Source organism: Pongo abelii, chromosome 6, assembly GCF_028885655.2.
Source record: "Pongo abelii isolate AG06213 chromosome 6, NHGRI_mPonAbe1-v2.0_pri, whole genome shotgun sequence".
In the NCBI taxonomy this organism is placed as follows: domain Eukaryota; kingdom Metazoa; phylum Chordata; class Mammalia; order Primates; family Hominidae; genus Pongo; species Pongo abelii.
This window is the reverse complement of record NC_071991.2, coordinates 54,690,965-54,709,360: the sequence shown is the minus strand read 5'-3', so window position 1 is coordinate 54,709,360 and position 18,396 is coordinate 54,690,965. Positions and strand designations below refer to the sequence as shown.

Genomic DNA, 18,396 nt, shown 5'->3' with positions numbered 1-18,396 from the left:
ATTTTTGTCCTTTATTAAGTCGCTGTCATTTTTAAGTGTATAGATTTTACTTAAGTGTTTCCTCTTTGGCCTCTTGAGCAACTTTTCCTTTATAGCAGAAAGTTTACCTATTAGAAAACCGTGATAATTTAGAGAGAAGTTAGATCATCTGCAGCTGATCTTGCCTGTGGTTGTAGAAGTTAGTTAGCTTGCATTTTCTGGGAAATTTTTCATAACAGAACAGATCCTACCAGTAAATGAGATAAGTTCATCTTTTCAGTTTAGACTCCAGGCCTTTTGCTACGCTTATGTTTTATATACTGTAAAGTTCTTTGCTTATGGAAGTTGATTTATTTGCCCCCCCCTTTTTTTTTACTGGCATGTTTAAAACAATTTTACCTTTAAACTGAATTTGAAAAAAAATGCAGTGCATTCCTGCAAGCAGTGCTTATAATTGTGATTATAATCACCAGTAATTAGAATTTCCTAATCTGCCTTTAATTGTGCCATTCTTGCCTCTAGAACTGAGGCCAACTGTATAGTTCATTTCCGTATTTATTTGGATATTTATAAAGTGTTGACTGTAGGTCTAGCTGGGTGCTTGGACAGAGTGATCAAATGTAATATACAGAATAATATGCAATTTCTGCCCCACAGGTATCAAATTTGGGAGATAAGATCTACACAGTAGTAGTATTATACATGATATGTCAAATGAGTATTATCAGTAGAAGGAATTCAGTAGGACAGAGAAGGACATTTTGCTTTTGAGTTCTCTGAAAAGATTTCATTGAGATGGTGAGACTTGATCTGGGCCTTGAAGGGATGGGAGTAAATTTTTAGTAAACTAGGATGAGAATATGGGCTTAATCAAGAGCAAAGGCATGGAGATGTAATGGGTGTGTTCTATTGGAGGAAAAGAATTAAATGGCAACACCAAATTTGTATTAGGCTCATAGTGGGAAAGCCTTGTACAGGGAATGGTGGCATGGGGGTGCTTGCATGCATTCAGTAATGCAAAAGAGGACCAACAGCCAGGATGCTGTGGCAGAAAGCTCAAAGCTTAGGAATCCGAAGAGCTGAGTTCTGGCACTTTAGATGTCTTTCCGCTTAGACCTATATTCTCTTTAAGTGAGCAGTTTAAACTGAGAGAGAGCATAGGTTCCTTATGCTTAATATTCTTTAGTTCCGTTATCAAAGACGGAATGACAGCTTCTGTTTTGTATTACCTGAAGAGCTTTGTATGGCCTGGTGTAGCAGATGGAGGTTACTTGCTATAAAAATCTCCTGAACCCATTCCTCTGTCACTGATTCATTCCATTGTTTGTCATATTCGTTGCATTTCTACCTAGGGGAGTGTTAAGCCTATTATTGATTATTTCCTTCTAGAAATAATATAAATTAGTCAAATTACCTAATGGAGATCAGATGGAGTGGAGCTTTGTTTTAGGGACAGTATAAAGGAATGGTTTTGATTTTGGGGAAACTTAGAGTGCTGGCTTTGGATAGAGAACATTTATGGCCAGTGAGGTCGATGACATAGGAGGGAGGTTCATGACATCTGGGGGAGGGTCATAATATTTGGATTATTATAAAGGTTAAAATAGAAGAGTCCAAACATCTGGCATCTCTTCTGTCTCTAATGTAGTCTCTGGTTACCTTTGTTTCTCTTTGGATATAGTGATTGAGAGGATAGGTTCTTCTGTGTGATTTTTGCTGGTGTCTTTATTTTGTTTATGGTTATTGGGAACTCTCATAACTAAGGAAGTTGCATTTACATGGCTTGTTTGCAGTTGTAGAATAATGATTTGGTATGTAAATCTCATAATAGGGCCTTCATCTTCTGTCATGCCTAACAGATCTGACTTGATGGTTGGAGTAATTTTTCTACCACCAAAAAACCCAAAAATCTCACGTGTATTTTTCCTGCCAATTGGTATATTCACCTGTCTCAGGTTTAGGATCAGTCCCTTTTTGTTTGTGGTTGGTTTCTAGGAGGAAACAATGTACAAATACTGAGTTAAAAGTAGGGTTGAGCCACTGCAGATACAACGAAAAATCTTTTTGCCTTAGTCATCAACAGTGGAAAAGCATTTGGTAAAGTAACTTTGATGCAGCAGTATGTGTCATTGAATAGCTACAGAAAGTTTTTCTTAATAGGAATCTGGATTTTATTATTAAAGAATGTCATTATAGAGGCTGGGTGTGTTGGCTCACACCTGTAATCCCAGCACTTTGGGAGGCTGAGGCAGACGGATCACCTGAGGTCAGGAGTTCAAGACGAACCTGGCCAACGTGGCAAAACCCCATCTCTACTAAAAATACAAAAATTAGCTGGGTGTAGTGGTGCGTGCCTGTAATCCCAGCTACTCGGGAGGCTGAGGCAAGAGAATCACTTGAACCCAGGGGGTGAAGGTTGCAGTGAGCCAAGATTGAGCCACTTCACTCCAGCCTGGGTGAAAGAGCGAAACTCCGTCTCAAAAAAAAAAGTCGTTTTAGAACTGTACTTTTTATTTTTAGAGACAGAGTCTTACCCTGTTGCCCAGGCTGTAGTGCAGTGGTAGAATCATAGTTCACTGCAGCCTCAAACTCCTGGGCAAGAACTGTACTGTTTTAAGAATTTTCAAAGAATAGGAGTTGTCTGCAAAGTGAAGGGGAGAAAATTTCAATAAATGATAGCCACTGTTTACTGAATATCTACTATGTTGCAGGCATTATATATACATTATAATCTTTAATTCTCACCAAATTTCTAATGTGTAAGTAGTATTATCAGTGTTTCCAGGGAAGAAGTTAAGCCTGGAGGGCTGAAGTGCCTTCCCTGGGTCACCTAGTCTGTATGCAATAGAAACAGAATTTTTACCAGGTCTATTAAGGATAATAAGGAGATTGACATGTAAATAAACACAGGGCCATGTGCTGCATTGAAGTATTGGAAGTATTGTCCAGGTATGGAAGAAATACAAAGGGAGGGAATGATCGAGTCGACCTTGGGGTGGAGCACTCCTGGAGAAAGATGACACCTTAACAGGATACTGGTGACTATCTAAAAGTTCTTTGAGTAGAAGAGAAGGATTAATGACACTAGTGATTCATTGTCTATATGTTTTCTTCTCTGTTTAACAAGAGCAAAATGATCTGGTTCATCTCTACTGTTGAACCACAGTCTCTCTTGGCCTTTTATACACCAAGATGATCCTGCTGTTCCCATCCCATTTTTTGTTAGTTTGATCATTTTCACACTGTTTACATTTGTAATATTTAGTACTGTTTTGTAGAGATAATTCCTATAGTTTACACGTATTTATATTTTTAAATAGAATCATGCATGTGTGTACTACCTGTATGTCCTTGAGTTTATATATTTATTTAACCACAGCTTATCCGTTCTGGAATTCTTTGTTTTGATTCATCTGTTGGTTGAGTCCTGAGTCTGAGTATTTAAAGATAATACATTTCTTGAGTCCCATTTTTTTCCAAGAGCTCTGAAGACCCCTCTGCCATGTGTCCCAAATAATTATCTATATATGTTATATATGTAGATCTCTATACAGATCTTTCTATATATACATAGAGAAATTTCTCTATATAAATAATTTATCTATAGATACATACATTTATAAATAAATCTACTCAGGTATATAGAAAGATAACTATATAGAGAGAGATGAATCAAGGATGAATCAAAACAAAGAATTTAGAAATGGACAGGCTGTGGTTAAGTAAATATGTAAATGCATACTAGTAGTACCCACATGCATATCATGTATATCTATACAGTTTTAAGAGTGCTTTACATAGATGTTTAACTTAGGATTTTTGACTTTATGATGGTGTGGAGGTGATATGCATTCTGTAGAAACTATACTTTGAATTTCAATATTTTTCGGGGCTAGCAATATACATAATGAAACTTGGTGGTGCTGAGCCAAATATCTCATGTAATTTATTGAATACGGTATTGAAAGGGTTCTGAGCATATTTAAGGTAGGCTAGCCTAAGCTACGATGTTTGGTAGTTTAGGTGTATGCATTTTCAGCTGAAGATATTTTCAATTTACCATCCTAAGTGAAGGAGCATTTGTATATTAAGGATATTGTCCTTTTGTTTTTGATATACATTGCAAATATTTTAAATTTATTATTTGTCTTTTGAATTTGCTTCTGTTGTGTTTAACCATGATACATTTTTTTCTTTTGTTGCATAATGCCTTAGAGATGCCCTAAAAAACTGATTGGAAGCTTTATGTGCAAAGATAAGGCTTATTAATAGGCAAGGATTTTGATGTATCATTCTGGGAGACCTTTTGATTTAAGAGAAGAATCTACCAATTTCTTAGTAAAGATGGAGGCTATGGAATGGGGCCTTTTTCAGTTTGGAGATCTTTATTCTTCTGTTTTCTTCCCTGCCCATTGCCGTGCCTGGTATTCTCAATTCTGAATATTCTTTGTTGTTGTTGTTGTTTTCCCCACAGTAAATCTCCATTCTCATGCTCTAGTGGGGGTATGGTATTTGCTTGGCTGTATGTAATGGATTGGGGACCTGGGGATCTGTTTTTTTATTCAGTCTTTCAGTCAGTCTAGATTTTAGCCTCATGTATCACTACTGTCTTGGGAAGTCATGGAGCTCTAGATGCCTGAGTCCTTTGGGAATTATTTAGTGAGAATTAGCTTACTTGTGCAGACACTCAGCATCTGTGTTTGCTCGGTGCCATTGATGCTTTCATCTATTTTTTTTTTTTCTCATTTGCTGCCGACTTCTCTCAAGTTCTTTAACTCATTTTTATTAAATATTATTTATTTTCGTTTTAGTAGGTTTTGGAGGGGAGGAGAGAGAAACATGTGTTTAATTCACTGTATTTAACTAGAAATCCAGGTGGTTCTTTGTATGTACTGTTTTTCCCCTTAGGCTCTACTTTGTAGGCAGTTGGATGGCTCTCAAGTGAGGCTTTTTAGGTTCACAATATTGCACTTTTGTTTAAGTTTGTTTGCTAGTACCCAGATGATTCTGATGATTCAAATCAGTTGCCTCTTGCCCTCGTTTATGCTAAGTTTAACTTCAGGGAAGCAAATTTTTTAAGTTTCAAGGCAAGAATTCGTTCGTTGACGCTTAAAATCTGGTTGCAGTTTTAGGATCTCTTTGCTTTCTCCCCATAGTTGATCAGTTTCACTGTATTTGATGTAGCCTGTGTTTGGCCATTATAGTGTTTTTGTAGTTTCATTTTTAGGGGTGTCTAATCTTTTGGCTTCCTTGGGCCACATTTTTTTATAGTTTCATTTTTAGGGGTGTCTAATCTTTTGGCTTCTGTGGGCCACACATAAAATACACTAACAATAGCTGATCAGCTAAAAAAAAACCGCAAAAAATCTCATAAAGTTTTAAGAAAGTTAATGAATTTGTGTTGGGCCACATTTGCCCATGCGTTGGACAAACTTGTTTTAATCGAATCCTCCTTCCTGTTTTTTTTCTTTCTCTTTTTGGTGGTTTTCAAGAAGTTGAAGTAAACATACCTTTATTCCTTTCTTTTAAAATGCATGTACTACAGTTTGAAAAACATTGTCCAAAATCATATATTTCATTTAGGAAATTGAATACCTGGAGGATTAGCTGTGCCAAAATCTTTTTCCCAATCCTTATAAAGTTTGGCATGAGGTATAATTCTAGCCTCACTCATTTGGTTGCAGTGAGTTTCACGTCACAGTGAAGGGAGGACAGTTCCTGTGAGAACACACATGTGCTGGAAATAGAGAGCTGCCAAAACGTCTCTTTCACCACCCATCTTATTAGTTGCCTCTCACAGTGCTTCCGTTCCTGTCTACACTCTAGCTCCATGTGGCCTTCTTTCTTGTGCTTGCCTATAGTTTCTGTTCTCTCGTAAGTTCAGCTTACACCTGAGCCGTCATGGACACCACTGTCTCTCTTTTACTTTTGACCTTTATGCTTCAGCTCTTTACTGCTGGCCAATAGCCAATATAGTCTCTCACTGTTTCTTAATCTTATTTCCAAGAAGAAAAAGATTGGCCTATGCCATCTTTTTGTTCCTCTTCTGATTTGTGCCTAGCCAAACTATAAGTTGGCTATCTGGGTTCAGGTTTCCAAACAGCTTAGTGGTGTCAGGGGAGGGAGCAGTAGGACAGCAGGGGAACATGGTATATCTGAGGACTGTCTTAGCAGCAAGAAGGCAGGGATGGGACACTTCACCTTGGTAAGTGAGGGGGCAGAACAGAGCTGAATACATCAAATAGTCCCTATTTTATTATGCTAGTTTATTTTTAATGGAGTACTTCAGGCAAATACTTAGTAGTGCAGATTGAATAATGTAGGAAACTAGCTAATTTTTAAGTGTCAAAAATTGACTGCAAAAACCTGTACCCCGATGTGATGCTAGTTTCTGTTTTCATTAAGACTTTAGTGCCATGGTGTGGCAGAAAGACCATTAAAGTAGAAGTCAGGAGTCTTAGATTCTAGACCTGTTTTTGCTGTTCTGAAAGGCTTCACGTTCTGCATCAGATAAATTTTTAAGGTTATTGAGGTAGAATAGTGTCTAAGGTACTATTTAGCTATAAAACTTGTGACTCACAGTATACTATACCAAGTTGGTAAAGGTAATTTCCACAAGAGTAGTCAGATTACAAAGCTTATAATAACATGAAATCATGAGTACAGGTTAATGTAAAAAATTAAAAACGAGAATACCTGGACCAGTACATTAGAGGGAGATACAGGAGTTTGTAGTGGACTGCATCCCTCTCATTTGAACTTGTTTTGTTTGATGAGATCATCTTCGTAAACTGATACAAAAGTCAGATATTATAATCACAAAATTTTCCTGACTTGAGTTGCACATAAACAGTGTAATGCAGTAAGTGTAATATTGAAGTTTCAAACGCTTTTTGATTTTCCATGCTTTTTAAAAGCCATAGCTGGATATTCAGAATAGTTAAGTAACTTGAGTTTCTTTTGTTTTTTAGGGTTTAAGTGCCCTGTATGCTCAAAATTTGTACCCTCAGATGAAATGGATTTGCATCTTGTAATGTGTTTAACAAAGCCAAGAATAACCTATAACGGTAAGTCCAGTGCTTTAAAATAATATTTTAAGTTAGAATTACCTTACATTTTATGAATTTCATGTTTCAAGTTTAATTTAAAAGGAGGGAAGGACCTTGTTTTCTCTCTATTTTTACTAGTGCATTAATGCAGTGGTTCTCAAATTCTGTGATCTCAAGACTTCTTTACACTTCAAAAAATTATTGAGGACTTCAAAGAGTTTTTCTTTACGTGGGTTATATCTATCAATATTTGTCATATAAATTAAAACAGAATTTATAATTTTTAATTTATTTTGTTAAATATAATTATGTTGACAACTTTTAAATGAAAAGTAAATTTTCTAAGACAAAATATTTAGTGACGAGTGGCATTTTCTGGACTTTTACAAACTCTTTAATATCTGCCTTGATGACAAGGAATTCTCACATCTGCTTCTTCATTCAGTTTATTGTGATATGGCACATCTTGTGTCCTCTGGAAAACTCTACTGCTATACTGGAGAGAATGGGAATGAAAAAGGCAGATATGGCCAGGCACAGTGGCTCACACCTGTAATCTCAGCACTTTGGGAGGCCGAGGTAGGCAGATCACCTGAGGTCCAGAGTTTGAGACCAGCCTGGCCAATATGGTGAAACCCCATCTCTACTAAAAAAAAAAAAAAAAAAAAAAATTAGCTGAGTGTGGTGGTGCACACCTGAAATCCTAGCTACTCGGGAGGCTGAGGCAGGAGAATTGCTTGAACCCAGGAGGCGGAGGTTGTAGTGAGACAAGATTGTGCCACTGCACTCCAGCCTTGGAGACAGAGTGAGACTCTGTCTCAGAAAAAAAAAAAAAAAGCAGATACTGTCTTAGTGTTACCATGAAAATAGTTTTTACTTTGTTAGTCTAAAGGATTTCAAAGGCTCTTCCACTTCTCCTACTTTACAAGATTCTTTGGACCACACTTTGAGAACTGCTGCATTGAAATAAAATCTTTTGGGTTAAGCCTAAGTAAAATGTAATGTTCATAATGGCCATTTTCAAAAGTAAGTAAGCATGGTTGAAATTGCAACTTTTTTCTTACTGGTACCAAAACAGAGATATAGACCAATGGAACAGAACAGAGCCCTCAGAAATAACGCTGCATATCTACAACTATCTGATCTTTGACAAACCTGAGAAAAACAAGCAATGGGGAAAGGATTCCCTATTTAATAAATGGTGCTGGGAAAACTGGCTAGCCATATGGAGAAAGCTGAAACTGGATCCCTTCCTCACACCTTATACAAAAATTAATTCAAGATGGATTAAAGACTTAAACGTTAGACCTAAAACCATCAAAACCCTAGAAGAAAATCTAGGCATTACCATTCAGGACATAGGCATGGGCAAGGACTTCATGTCGAAAACACCAAAAGCAATGGCAACAAAAGCCAAAATTGACAAATGGGATTTAATTTAAACTAAAGAGTTTCTGCACAGCAAAAGAAACTACCATCAGAGTGAACAGGCAACCTACAAAATGGGAGAAAATTTTCGCAACCTACTCATCTGACAAAGGGCTAATATCCAGAATCTACAATGAACTCAAACAAATTTACAAGAAAAAAACAAACAACCCCATCAAAAAGTAGGCGAAGGATATGAACAGACACTTCTCAAAAGAAGACATTTTTGCAGCCAAAAGACACATGAAAAAATGCTCACCATCACTGGCCATCAGAGAAATGCAAATCAAAACCACAATGAGATATCATCTCACACCAGTTAGAATGGCAATCATTAAAAAGTCAGGAAACAACAGGTGCTGGAGAGGATGTGGAGAAATAGGAACACTTTTACACTGTTGGTGGGACTGTAAACTAGTTCAACCATTGTGGAAATCAGTGTGGCAATTCCTCAGGGATCTGGAACTAGAAATACCATTTGACCGAGCCATCCCATTACTGGGTGTATACCCAAAGGACTATAAATCATGCTGCTATAAAGACACATGCACACGTATGTTTATTGTGGCACTATGCACAATAGCAAAGACTTGGAACCAACCCAAATGTCCAACAATGATAGACTGGATTAAGAAAATGTGGCACAAATACACCATGGAATACTATGCAGCCATAAAAAATGATGAGTTCATGTCCTTTGTAGGGACATGGATGAAATTGGAAATCATCATTCTCAGTGAACTATCGCAAGGACAAAAAACCAAACACCGCATGTTCTCACTCATAGATGGGAATTGAACAATGAGAACACATGGACACAGGAAGGGGAACATCACACTCTGGGGACTGTTGTGGGGTGGGGGGATGGGGGAGGGATAGCATTAGGAGATATACCTAATGCTAAATGACGAGTTAATGGGTACAGCACACCAGCATGGCACATGTATACATATGTAACTAACCTGCAAATTGTGCACATGTACCCTAAAACTTAAAGTATAATTTAAAAAAAAAAAAAGTATAAAGTAAATGAAGGGAACATATATAAGGAATAGGGAGAATAAAAGTTTATTCAATAGTAAATAGATGCCTAATGGGAGAAAAAGTCATTAAGAGAAACCCAAAACTCTACCTATGCAGTGCATATGTGTCTCTGTCTTTCCTCCCATAGACAAATTCAGTCTGTGAGCTCTGGAGCTAACTGATATTTTTGTTAGGTCTGACATTTTAGACTGTACCATTCTTTCCTGACCAAAATCTCTAGATATTCCAAAACCTAGGAAAGATTTTAAATGTAGCCTTGGCATACTTTGGAATAGACTGGGGTGGGGGGGGGGAGGGAAATCAAGTAGTTCTGTCCTAACCAATGAATAGAATAAAATGAAGGAAAAATGAAAGTTGTTTTCAAAATTTTATAAAGAAATAGACTTCAAAAGCTTAAGAGAAATTTCATTTTTTTAAAATGTAAATTTTGGCCTGAAATAAAATGTGTAGAAAGGGTACCAGTAAACACTATAGCCAATTGAAAGATTGGCTAAATTCAACAAATATTTTGAGCATCAATTATGTGCGAGGTACTGTGTTAGGAATTAGAGATATAGCAGTGAATGAACAGAAATGGAGCTTACAGCCTACTGATAGTAATAGTCACTTATTTCTTTGAGCTAAGAATTATTGCTTAAATAAGAAGGTTCTATGAAAAACTTAGTAGATATAGCAGCACTTATCTGAGATTTCTCCTCAGGTAACAAAAATGTTGGGAGGGATAGAATTTAACATTGAAATGAGCATATTACTTTGGGTAATGTTTTGCAAGTTGATTTAGGAATCAGTCTCTCAATTCTTCCCTCTCCTTCACTTTTTCTAGTATGGTGGTGCTTCAGCCATCCTATTACAGGATTGACAATAGAGTACTTTTTCCCATCCATTTGCTGATGAAATGTGAAAGTGGTTTTAAACAGTTACTTGGCATAGTAAATGTATTTGTTGGCTATATCCTAACCTTTTTGCATTATGAAATTGAATTGGCTGCTTTGCATTATCTACTTCAAGTTTAGTTATTTAAGAAATAGAAATAGTCTCATTCAAATTGGAGACTAAAAGTATTTGGGTTTGTTTTTCATACCTGCTCCACTATCTTATTATACTCTATAATTGTTTATGTTTAATAGGAGTGCCTTTAAATATCCATAAATCTTAAGCCTCTGGCTTTCAATTTGAAAATCACAAATGTATTTGACCATATAATAATATATTTACACACAGTCTTAGTATTCTGTACGTTTACTTTTTGTGTAATATATCTAGAATACAGTCTTCTTGTGTACTGTGAAATTTAACAATTTTTTTAACTTTTAAGTTCGGGGGTACATGTGCAGGTTTGTTATATAGGTAAACTTGTGTCATGGGGGTTTGTTCTACAGATATTTTGTCACTCAGGTATTAAGCCTAGTACTCATTAGTTATTTTTTTCTGATCCTCTCCTTCCTCCTACTCTCCACCCTCTGGTAGGCTCCAATGTGTATTGTTCCCCTCTTTGTGTCCATGTGCTCTCATCATTTAGCTCCCACTTACAAGTGAGAACATGTGGAATTTGCTTTTCTGTTCCTGCATGAGTTTGCTGAGGATAATGGCCTCCAGCTTCATCCATGTTTCCACAGAGGACATGATCTTCTTTTTTATGGCTGTGTAGTATTCACATGGTGTATATGGACCCACATTTTCTTTATCCAGTCTGTCATTTGATGGGCATTTAGGTTGATTCCATGTCTTTGCTCTTGTGAACAGTGCTACAGTGAACATGTGCATGCATGTGTCTTATAACACAACGATTTACATTCCTTTGGGTATATACCCAGTAGTGGGATTGATGGGTCAAATGGTATTTCTGTTTTTAGGTCTTTGAGGAATTGCCATACTGTCTTCCACAATGGTTGAACTAATTTACACTCCCACCAACAGTGTGTTAAGTGTTCCTTTTTCTCTGCAGCCTCTCCAACATGTATTTTTTTTTTTTTTACTTTTTAATAATACGCATTCTGACGCTTGAAATGGTATCTCCTTGTGGTTTTGATTTGCATTTCTCTAATGATCAGTGATGTTGAGCTTTTTATCATATGATTCTTGGCCACATTTATGTCTTCTTTTGAAAAGTGTTCATCTCTTTTGCACACTTTTTCATGGGGTTGTTTGCTTTGTTCTTGTGAATTTGTTTACGTTCTTTATATATGCTGGATATTAAACCTTTGTCAGATGCTTAGTTTGCAAAAATTTTCTCCCATTCTGTAGGTTGTCTGTTCACTTTGTTGATAGTTTCCTTTGCTGTGCAGAAGCTCTTTAGTTTAATTAGATCCCATTTGTCAATTTTTGGTTTTGTTGCAATTGCTTTTGGTGCCTTTGTCATGAAATCTTTGCCTATTCTTATGTCTATTGCATAAATTGTCTTCCAGGGTTTTTATAGTTTTGGATTTTACATTTAAGTCTTTAATTCATCTTGACTTAATTTTTGTATATGGTTTAAGGAAGTTGGCGCGGGGTGGGGGTCCAGTTTCAGTCTTCTGCATATGGCTAGCTAGTTATCCCAGCACCATTTATTGAATAGGGAATCCTTTCCCCATTGCTTGTTTTTGGTCAGGTTTGGATATTTGACAGTTTTTAATTTCCTGATTTAACTATGCCTAAGTCATTAAACTTTTCTGCTAGATCACTTGTTTGGTGTCTTAAGAACTAATATATAACCTTCTGCTTGGGGATACTGTAACAACCAAATATTTCGAATTTTAAATATTTAACAGTATTTCAATCTAGAAATTAATAAATTTCATGCAATAAGTAAATAAAGTTGCAGACATTCTTAAAGTTGCTGACTGAAACCTTTAAAAAAATAAAAAAATATATATTTTTGTTTTTAGAGTCAGGATCTTGCTGTGTTGCCCGGGCTGGAGCTCAGTAGCTATCTATACACACAGTCGTGGCACATGACAGCCTCAAACTCCTGGGTACGAGTGATCCTCCTACCTCAGCCTCCTAAGTAGCTAGGACTACCAGTGCATGCCACCATGCCTGGCTTCTTTTATTTTTTATTTTGTAGAGATAAAAAATTCAAAGTATGTATTAACTGTATAAACATTCACAGCAAGAAGCAAATACAGCTTCTTAATAAAAACCGTATATAGTTTTTGAGGTTTTAAAACTAGCTCTTAGACAGCTGCCAGTTATGAGTAAGTGAAGGAGAAAAGAGCTTTGCCTGGACTGATTTGGAGGGTTACAGAGAGGTGGCAGATTAATAATGTACTTTCCTATCATAGGCAAGGGGAATTCTGATACCACCTTGTTTTAAAAGCAGACCCCCCCAAAATGTCTATCACAGGTGATGAGTCCAAATGGAAATTGGCATCTTTAATACCTAATAAGCAAACCATCTAGGATTATTATAAAGTAGAACAAGGTAAAGCCAGAGAATCTCTAAAACTGAATCTTTTTAGTCAACTGGGTTCCTCACAATTTTATATTTGAATTCCTACATGTTGATTCCATAGAGAGATGCATCAGATACATTGGGCCTCTAAATTGTGTTAGTGCTCAAACAAGAGCTTTTTTTTCAGCATAGTGCTCATTTAACTTACACTTTTTGCAGCCTTTTCCAAAGTAGCTAGATCTGAAATTTTGAAATTTATTTGTTAAGTGAATGTCAACTGTCTATAAACATTCGTAGTTATAACACAAGAATAGTGGGGCTTGTTTTCTTCAGACTGGATATATTTATATAGATAAGCTCCTGAATTGGATGAGTTCCAGAAATTCAAATATAAGTTGATGATTTAGAGTTTCAGACTCTTTCTCACAGAGATGGTATTTGAAATATTGGTTTTTCAGACTAGCTCATCAAAACCTTCTTATTTTTTTAAATGCACAATATATCTGAACACCCACATCCTAGTACCTGAAGAAGAAATTGGCTAACTAGGTAGAAGCTCTCAGGGCTTGGGCCACTGGCTCGGCAGAGGTCCCAATGGGATGCCCAAGGCTGTCAGGGCAGGGAAGGATTTTGAATGATGTGGGTGGCATTATCTATTGCAGATGGTATTTTGGCAGCTTGAAAAAAAATCAAGAATGCCACAGTGAGTGTTCAACAACATAGATTGCCTTCATGTCAAGGACTGCCTATTTCGTATACTTTTCCCTCTTTCATGTTCTTCATTGTTGAGTTTATGGACCTAATAATTCCTTGTATAGTCTGTGAATCGAATACAAATTTTATGAGTATAGAGGCTCTCTTCATTTCCTTGCTTCTTACCTTCTAGGATATTTCAGACAAGCCAAAAAATGAATTAAATATTATTAGCAAATTCTTAGTTTTTAAAAAAATTTTATTATGTGTACATAATAGTACATTTATGGGGGTACATGTGATATTCAGATACAAATATACAATGTGTAATGATCAAATCAGGATAACTGGGACATCCATCACCTCAAGCATTTATAATTTCTTTGTATTAGGAACATACCAGTTCTGCTTTTCCAGTTATTTTGAAATACACAATAAATTATTGTTAACTATAGTTGTCCTGTGTGCTTCCAGACACTAGGTCTTATTCCTTTTATCTGACCGTATTTTTGTGCCCATTAATCAAACCCTCTTTATATCCCCCTTCCCCAGTACCCTTCCCAGCCTCTGGTAACCATCATTCTTCTCTCTTTCTCCATGAGATCAGTTTTGTTTTGTTTTTTAAGCTCCTACATAATTAATGAAAATATGCTATAGTTGTCTTTTTATGCCTGGCTTATTTCACTTAACATAATGTCCTCCAGTTCCATCCATGTTGTTGAAAATGACAGGATTTCATTCATTTTCATGGCTGAATAATATTCCATTGTTTATAGATACCACATTTTCTGTATCTATTCATCTGTTGATGGATACTTAGGTTGAATCCATATCTTGGTTATCGTGAATAGTGCTGCAGTAAACATGGGAGTGCAGATATTTCTTCGATATACTGATTTCCTTTCTTTTGGATATATATCCAGTAACAGGATTGCTGGATCATATGGTAGTTCTCTTTTTCGTTTTTTGAGGAACCTCTGTATTGTTCTCCATAGTGGCTGTACTAATTTACGTTCCCACCAACAGTGTACAAGGGTTCCCCTTTCTCCACAGCCATGCACAGCCTTGCCAGCATCTGTTATTGCCTGTCTTTTTGATAAAAGCTGTTTTAACTGGGGTGAGATCATATCTTATTGTAGCTTTGATGTAGCAAATTCTTAGTCTTGATTGTATTGGTCTTTAAACTATACCTGATCATGGTATACTTTATATCATTTAAAGTTCAGTTTTTACTTTAGACTTCTGTGATTCAAGGCAGTAAGATTTATTTATATTTAAGGAATCTTTGTTTTACTTGTGGTTGGTACTATGTGCATGTGTACTTAGAAGAGGTACAACTTGAAATAAAGTTGTCTTCTGGGAGTTAAATTATAAACTTGTGAATCGAAACAGAGCTATTCAGAATCATCAGAAAGAAGAACAACTCTATGGACAGAGCAAGATGTGACTATTACCCTGTTAAAGTAAACATGTTTGAAGAAAGATTGAGCCAGTTGGAAGGCAATTTGTTCTGCAATAAAAATGATGAAAAAAGCTGCCAATTTCTACACTGTCTATGGGAGAATCTGTTTTGTCAAGCTCACACAAATATTGCAGGTGATTGTGTCAGGCTGCTAGCACCTTGATTCCAGTGTGCATATGCAGCCTGCTAATCATCTGGGTTTCCTGTCTAACATGTTTGCAGGAAAGAGCATATTTTTTCCCACTGTAGATATAATCTGGTCTTCCAGGGAGTTGAGGTACTATTATAAGTTATAAACCTACCTTCTGCCTTATATACTACATTTTCTTGGTTTTAAGATTCTCCCCTCAAAACATTTTAATCTTTCTGAATTCAGGATGCTTTCTGAAATTGGCATTTTTTTTTTTTTTAACTGAAGTTAAAAAAAAAAAAAAACTTGCCAGCTACTAAGCAGAATTTTAGATAAGAAAGCGTAAGTTATTGCTGCCTGAGCATGTGTGAACTTCGCCTTGTGTGGCAGGTTTCTGTTCTCTGATTTGACGTCTCTGTTCATTTATGTACATTGGTGGTTTCTGTGGTTGAGTTTTAACTTAAATGTGGATCCGTAATTGTAGTCTTAAGTAACTTGATAAAGCTTGCATTGTAAGGCAGAATTGAAGAGCTATTTTTTTTATACTACAAACTGACTGTTCTCCATGGAGTGATGTTAAAGGCAATGGAAAATGTCAGATCCCTTTTACTGCCTTACAAAAATCTCAAAGTTGGTGATATCCCAGAAGAGCCTGGCAGAAACAAATCTAAAACTGTTCGTAAACCCATATGGGATTCCTGTACTAACGTACAGTCTCTATTAACGGTGAACTTGTGATGAAAAATGACAAATAAGGAGTGAGAGTAAGCAGATACGAGAATTATTACCCCTAAGAACATTTAAAATTAACAGCTTTATTTTCAAATAGTTAAAATTATAAACAGATGAATAGGAAATATGGGAAAAAATAAGACACTGTAAAGAACAGGAAGTTTTGAAAAAGATTCAGATTTAACTAGACATTAATCATTGAAATTAAGAGTCTGGCTGAATAGATAGGTTAAGTGGCAGATTAGATAGAGCTGCAAGGAGAATTAGTCAAGTATAAGGTAGTTCTGAGGAAATTACACAGAGTGTAACAGAGAGAGAAGCATGGAAAATATGAGAGAGTACCTGGCATGGAGCCTGGAATGAGAGCATACACCATACATACAGAAATCGCAGAAAAAGAGATGGAATTGTGGAGAGGCAGTATTTGAAGGGAAATGCCGGAGAACCTTATAGAATTGCTCAAAGCTAGAAATTCTCAGATTGAAAGAGTGCAGTGATCCTAACTGGCATAAATAAAAATAAATCCATACCTAGAGACACCATAAACCATAAATACCAAACAAAAAGAGAAAAATGTTATTGTAACCCCAAAAATAAAATTGTTCCGTTTGTGTTAACATTTCTAAAATGCTTCTTGTTTTATGGAGTAATTTGAAATTTAGCAGATGTTTACTTTATAAAGATAATGGACAAGAAATGGTCATATAAGAAACTTGACAGTAGTTACAGTCTCATTCAGTTACCAAAATTGTAAGCCCATTTTATATGGCACTAAATTCAGTTTTACTTCCCTTCTGTAAATACACATAGCTGCCCAAAAGTAGCACCAGTTTGTGTTTAAATTGTTACAAAGTATAGCAGTACTTTGTACAAACTTTAAATTCAGCTTGTTGAGTCCAGATTCTAATTCTGTCACTTAATAGGAGTGTAATCTTAGTCTTGGTTTTCTCTCTTGTAAAAAATGAGACTAGAAATAGTACCTGTCTTCATAGAGTTACTGTGAAAATCAAATGAGAAATCACGCATAGTTCTTCACAGAAGAACTTCATAGGTAATGAGTGCTAAAGTTAACCAGACCTGTTGCTATTACTAAGAAATATTACTTTTGACTTTGAGAGGTAAACATGCTGTAGATGCGCTGTTACCTTTCAAAAAAAAATTTCGGTTGAGGAGGTGGGGTACATGTGCAGGTTTATTACATTGATCTATTGTGTAATGCTGGGATTTGGGCTTCTAGTAAACCCATTCCCCAAGTAGCAAACATAGTACCTAATAGGTAGTTTTTCAACCCTTGTCCCCCTCCCTCTCTTCCCACTTTTGGAGTTCCCTGTGTCTGTTGTTTCCATCTTTATGTCTGTGTGCACCCATTGTTTAGCTCACACTTATAAGTGAGAGCATGGCTGTATTTGATTTTCTGTTTCTGCGTCAATTTACTTAGGATAATGGCCTCTAGCTGCATCCATATTGCTGCAAATTATATTGTTTCATTCTTTTTTTATGGCTGTGTAGTATTCCATGGTGTATATGTACCACTTTTTCTTTATCCAGTCCACCATTGATGGGCACCTAGGTTGATTCCATGACTTTGCTGTTGTGAATAGCGCTGCAGTAAACATACAAGTGCAGGTGTCTTTTTGGTTGCATGATTTCTTTTCCTTTGGGTAGATACCCAATAGTAGGATTGATTGCTGGGTTGAATGGTAGTACTGGTTTTAGTTTTTTGAGAGATCTTCATACTGCTTTCCACAGGGGCTGAACTAATTTACATTCCCACCAACAGTGTGTAAGTGTTGCCTTTGCTCCATATCCTCACCAACCTCTGTTATATTTTGACTTTTTTTTTTTTTTGAGATGGAGTCTCATTCTGTTGCCCAGGTTGGAGTGCAGTGGCTTGATCTTGGCTCATTGCAACCTCTGCCTCCCAGGTTCAAGCAATTCTCCTGCCTCAGCCTCCTGAGTAGATGGGATTACAGGCACCTGCCACCACGCTCGGCTAATTTTTGTAGTTTTAGTAGAGATAGGATTTTGCCATGTTGGCCAGGCTGGTCTCGAACTCCTGAGCTCAGGTGATCTGCCCACCATGGCCTCCCAAAGGGCTGGGATTACAGGCGTGAGCCACTGCGCCTGGCCATATTTTGACTTTTTTTTTTCTCCCTGAGACGGAGTTTCACTCTTGTTGCCCAGGCTGGAGTGCAGTGGCGCCATCTCACTTCACTGCAACCTCCGCCTCCCAGGTTCAAGCAATTATCCTGCCCCAGCCTTCCAAGTAGCTGGGATTACAGGTGCCCACCACTACACCTGGCTAATTTTTGTATTTTTAGTAGAGGCAGGGTTTCACCATGTTGGCCAGGCTGGTCTTGAACTCCTGACCTCGTGATCCTTCTGCCTCAGGCTCCCAAAGTGTTGGGATTACAGGCATGAGCCATCACACCCGGCCCATATTTTGACTTTTTAATAGTAGTCATTCTGACTTGCGTGAGGTGGTATCTCATTGCGGTTTTGATTT

At 36.8% G+C, this 18,396-nt stretch overlaps 1 protein-coding gene across 1 annotated transcript in view; it reads left to right on the top strand.

The window, feature by feature from the left end:
• Nucleotides 1-18,396, top strand: part of LOC100938632 (E3 ubiquitin-protein ligase ZNRF2) — a 92,461-nt gene that overhangs the window by 41,025 nt on the left and 33,040 nt on the right. The window contains exon 2 of the mRNA XM_009242889.4: nt 6,951-7,046. Coding sequence (XP_009241164.3) covers nt 6,951-7,046 — 96 coding nt within the window. The remainder of the gene's footprint in view (nt 1-6,950; nt 7,047-18,396) is intronic.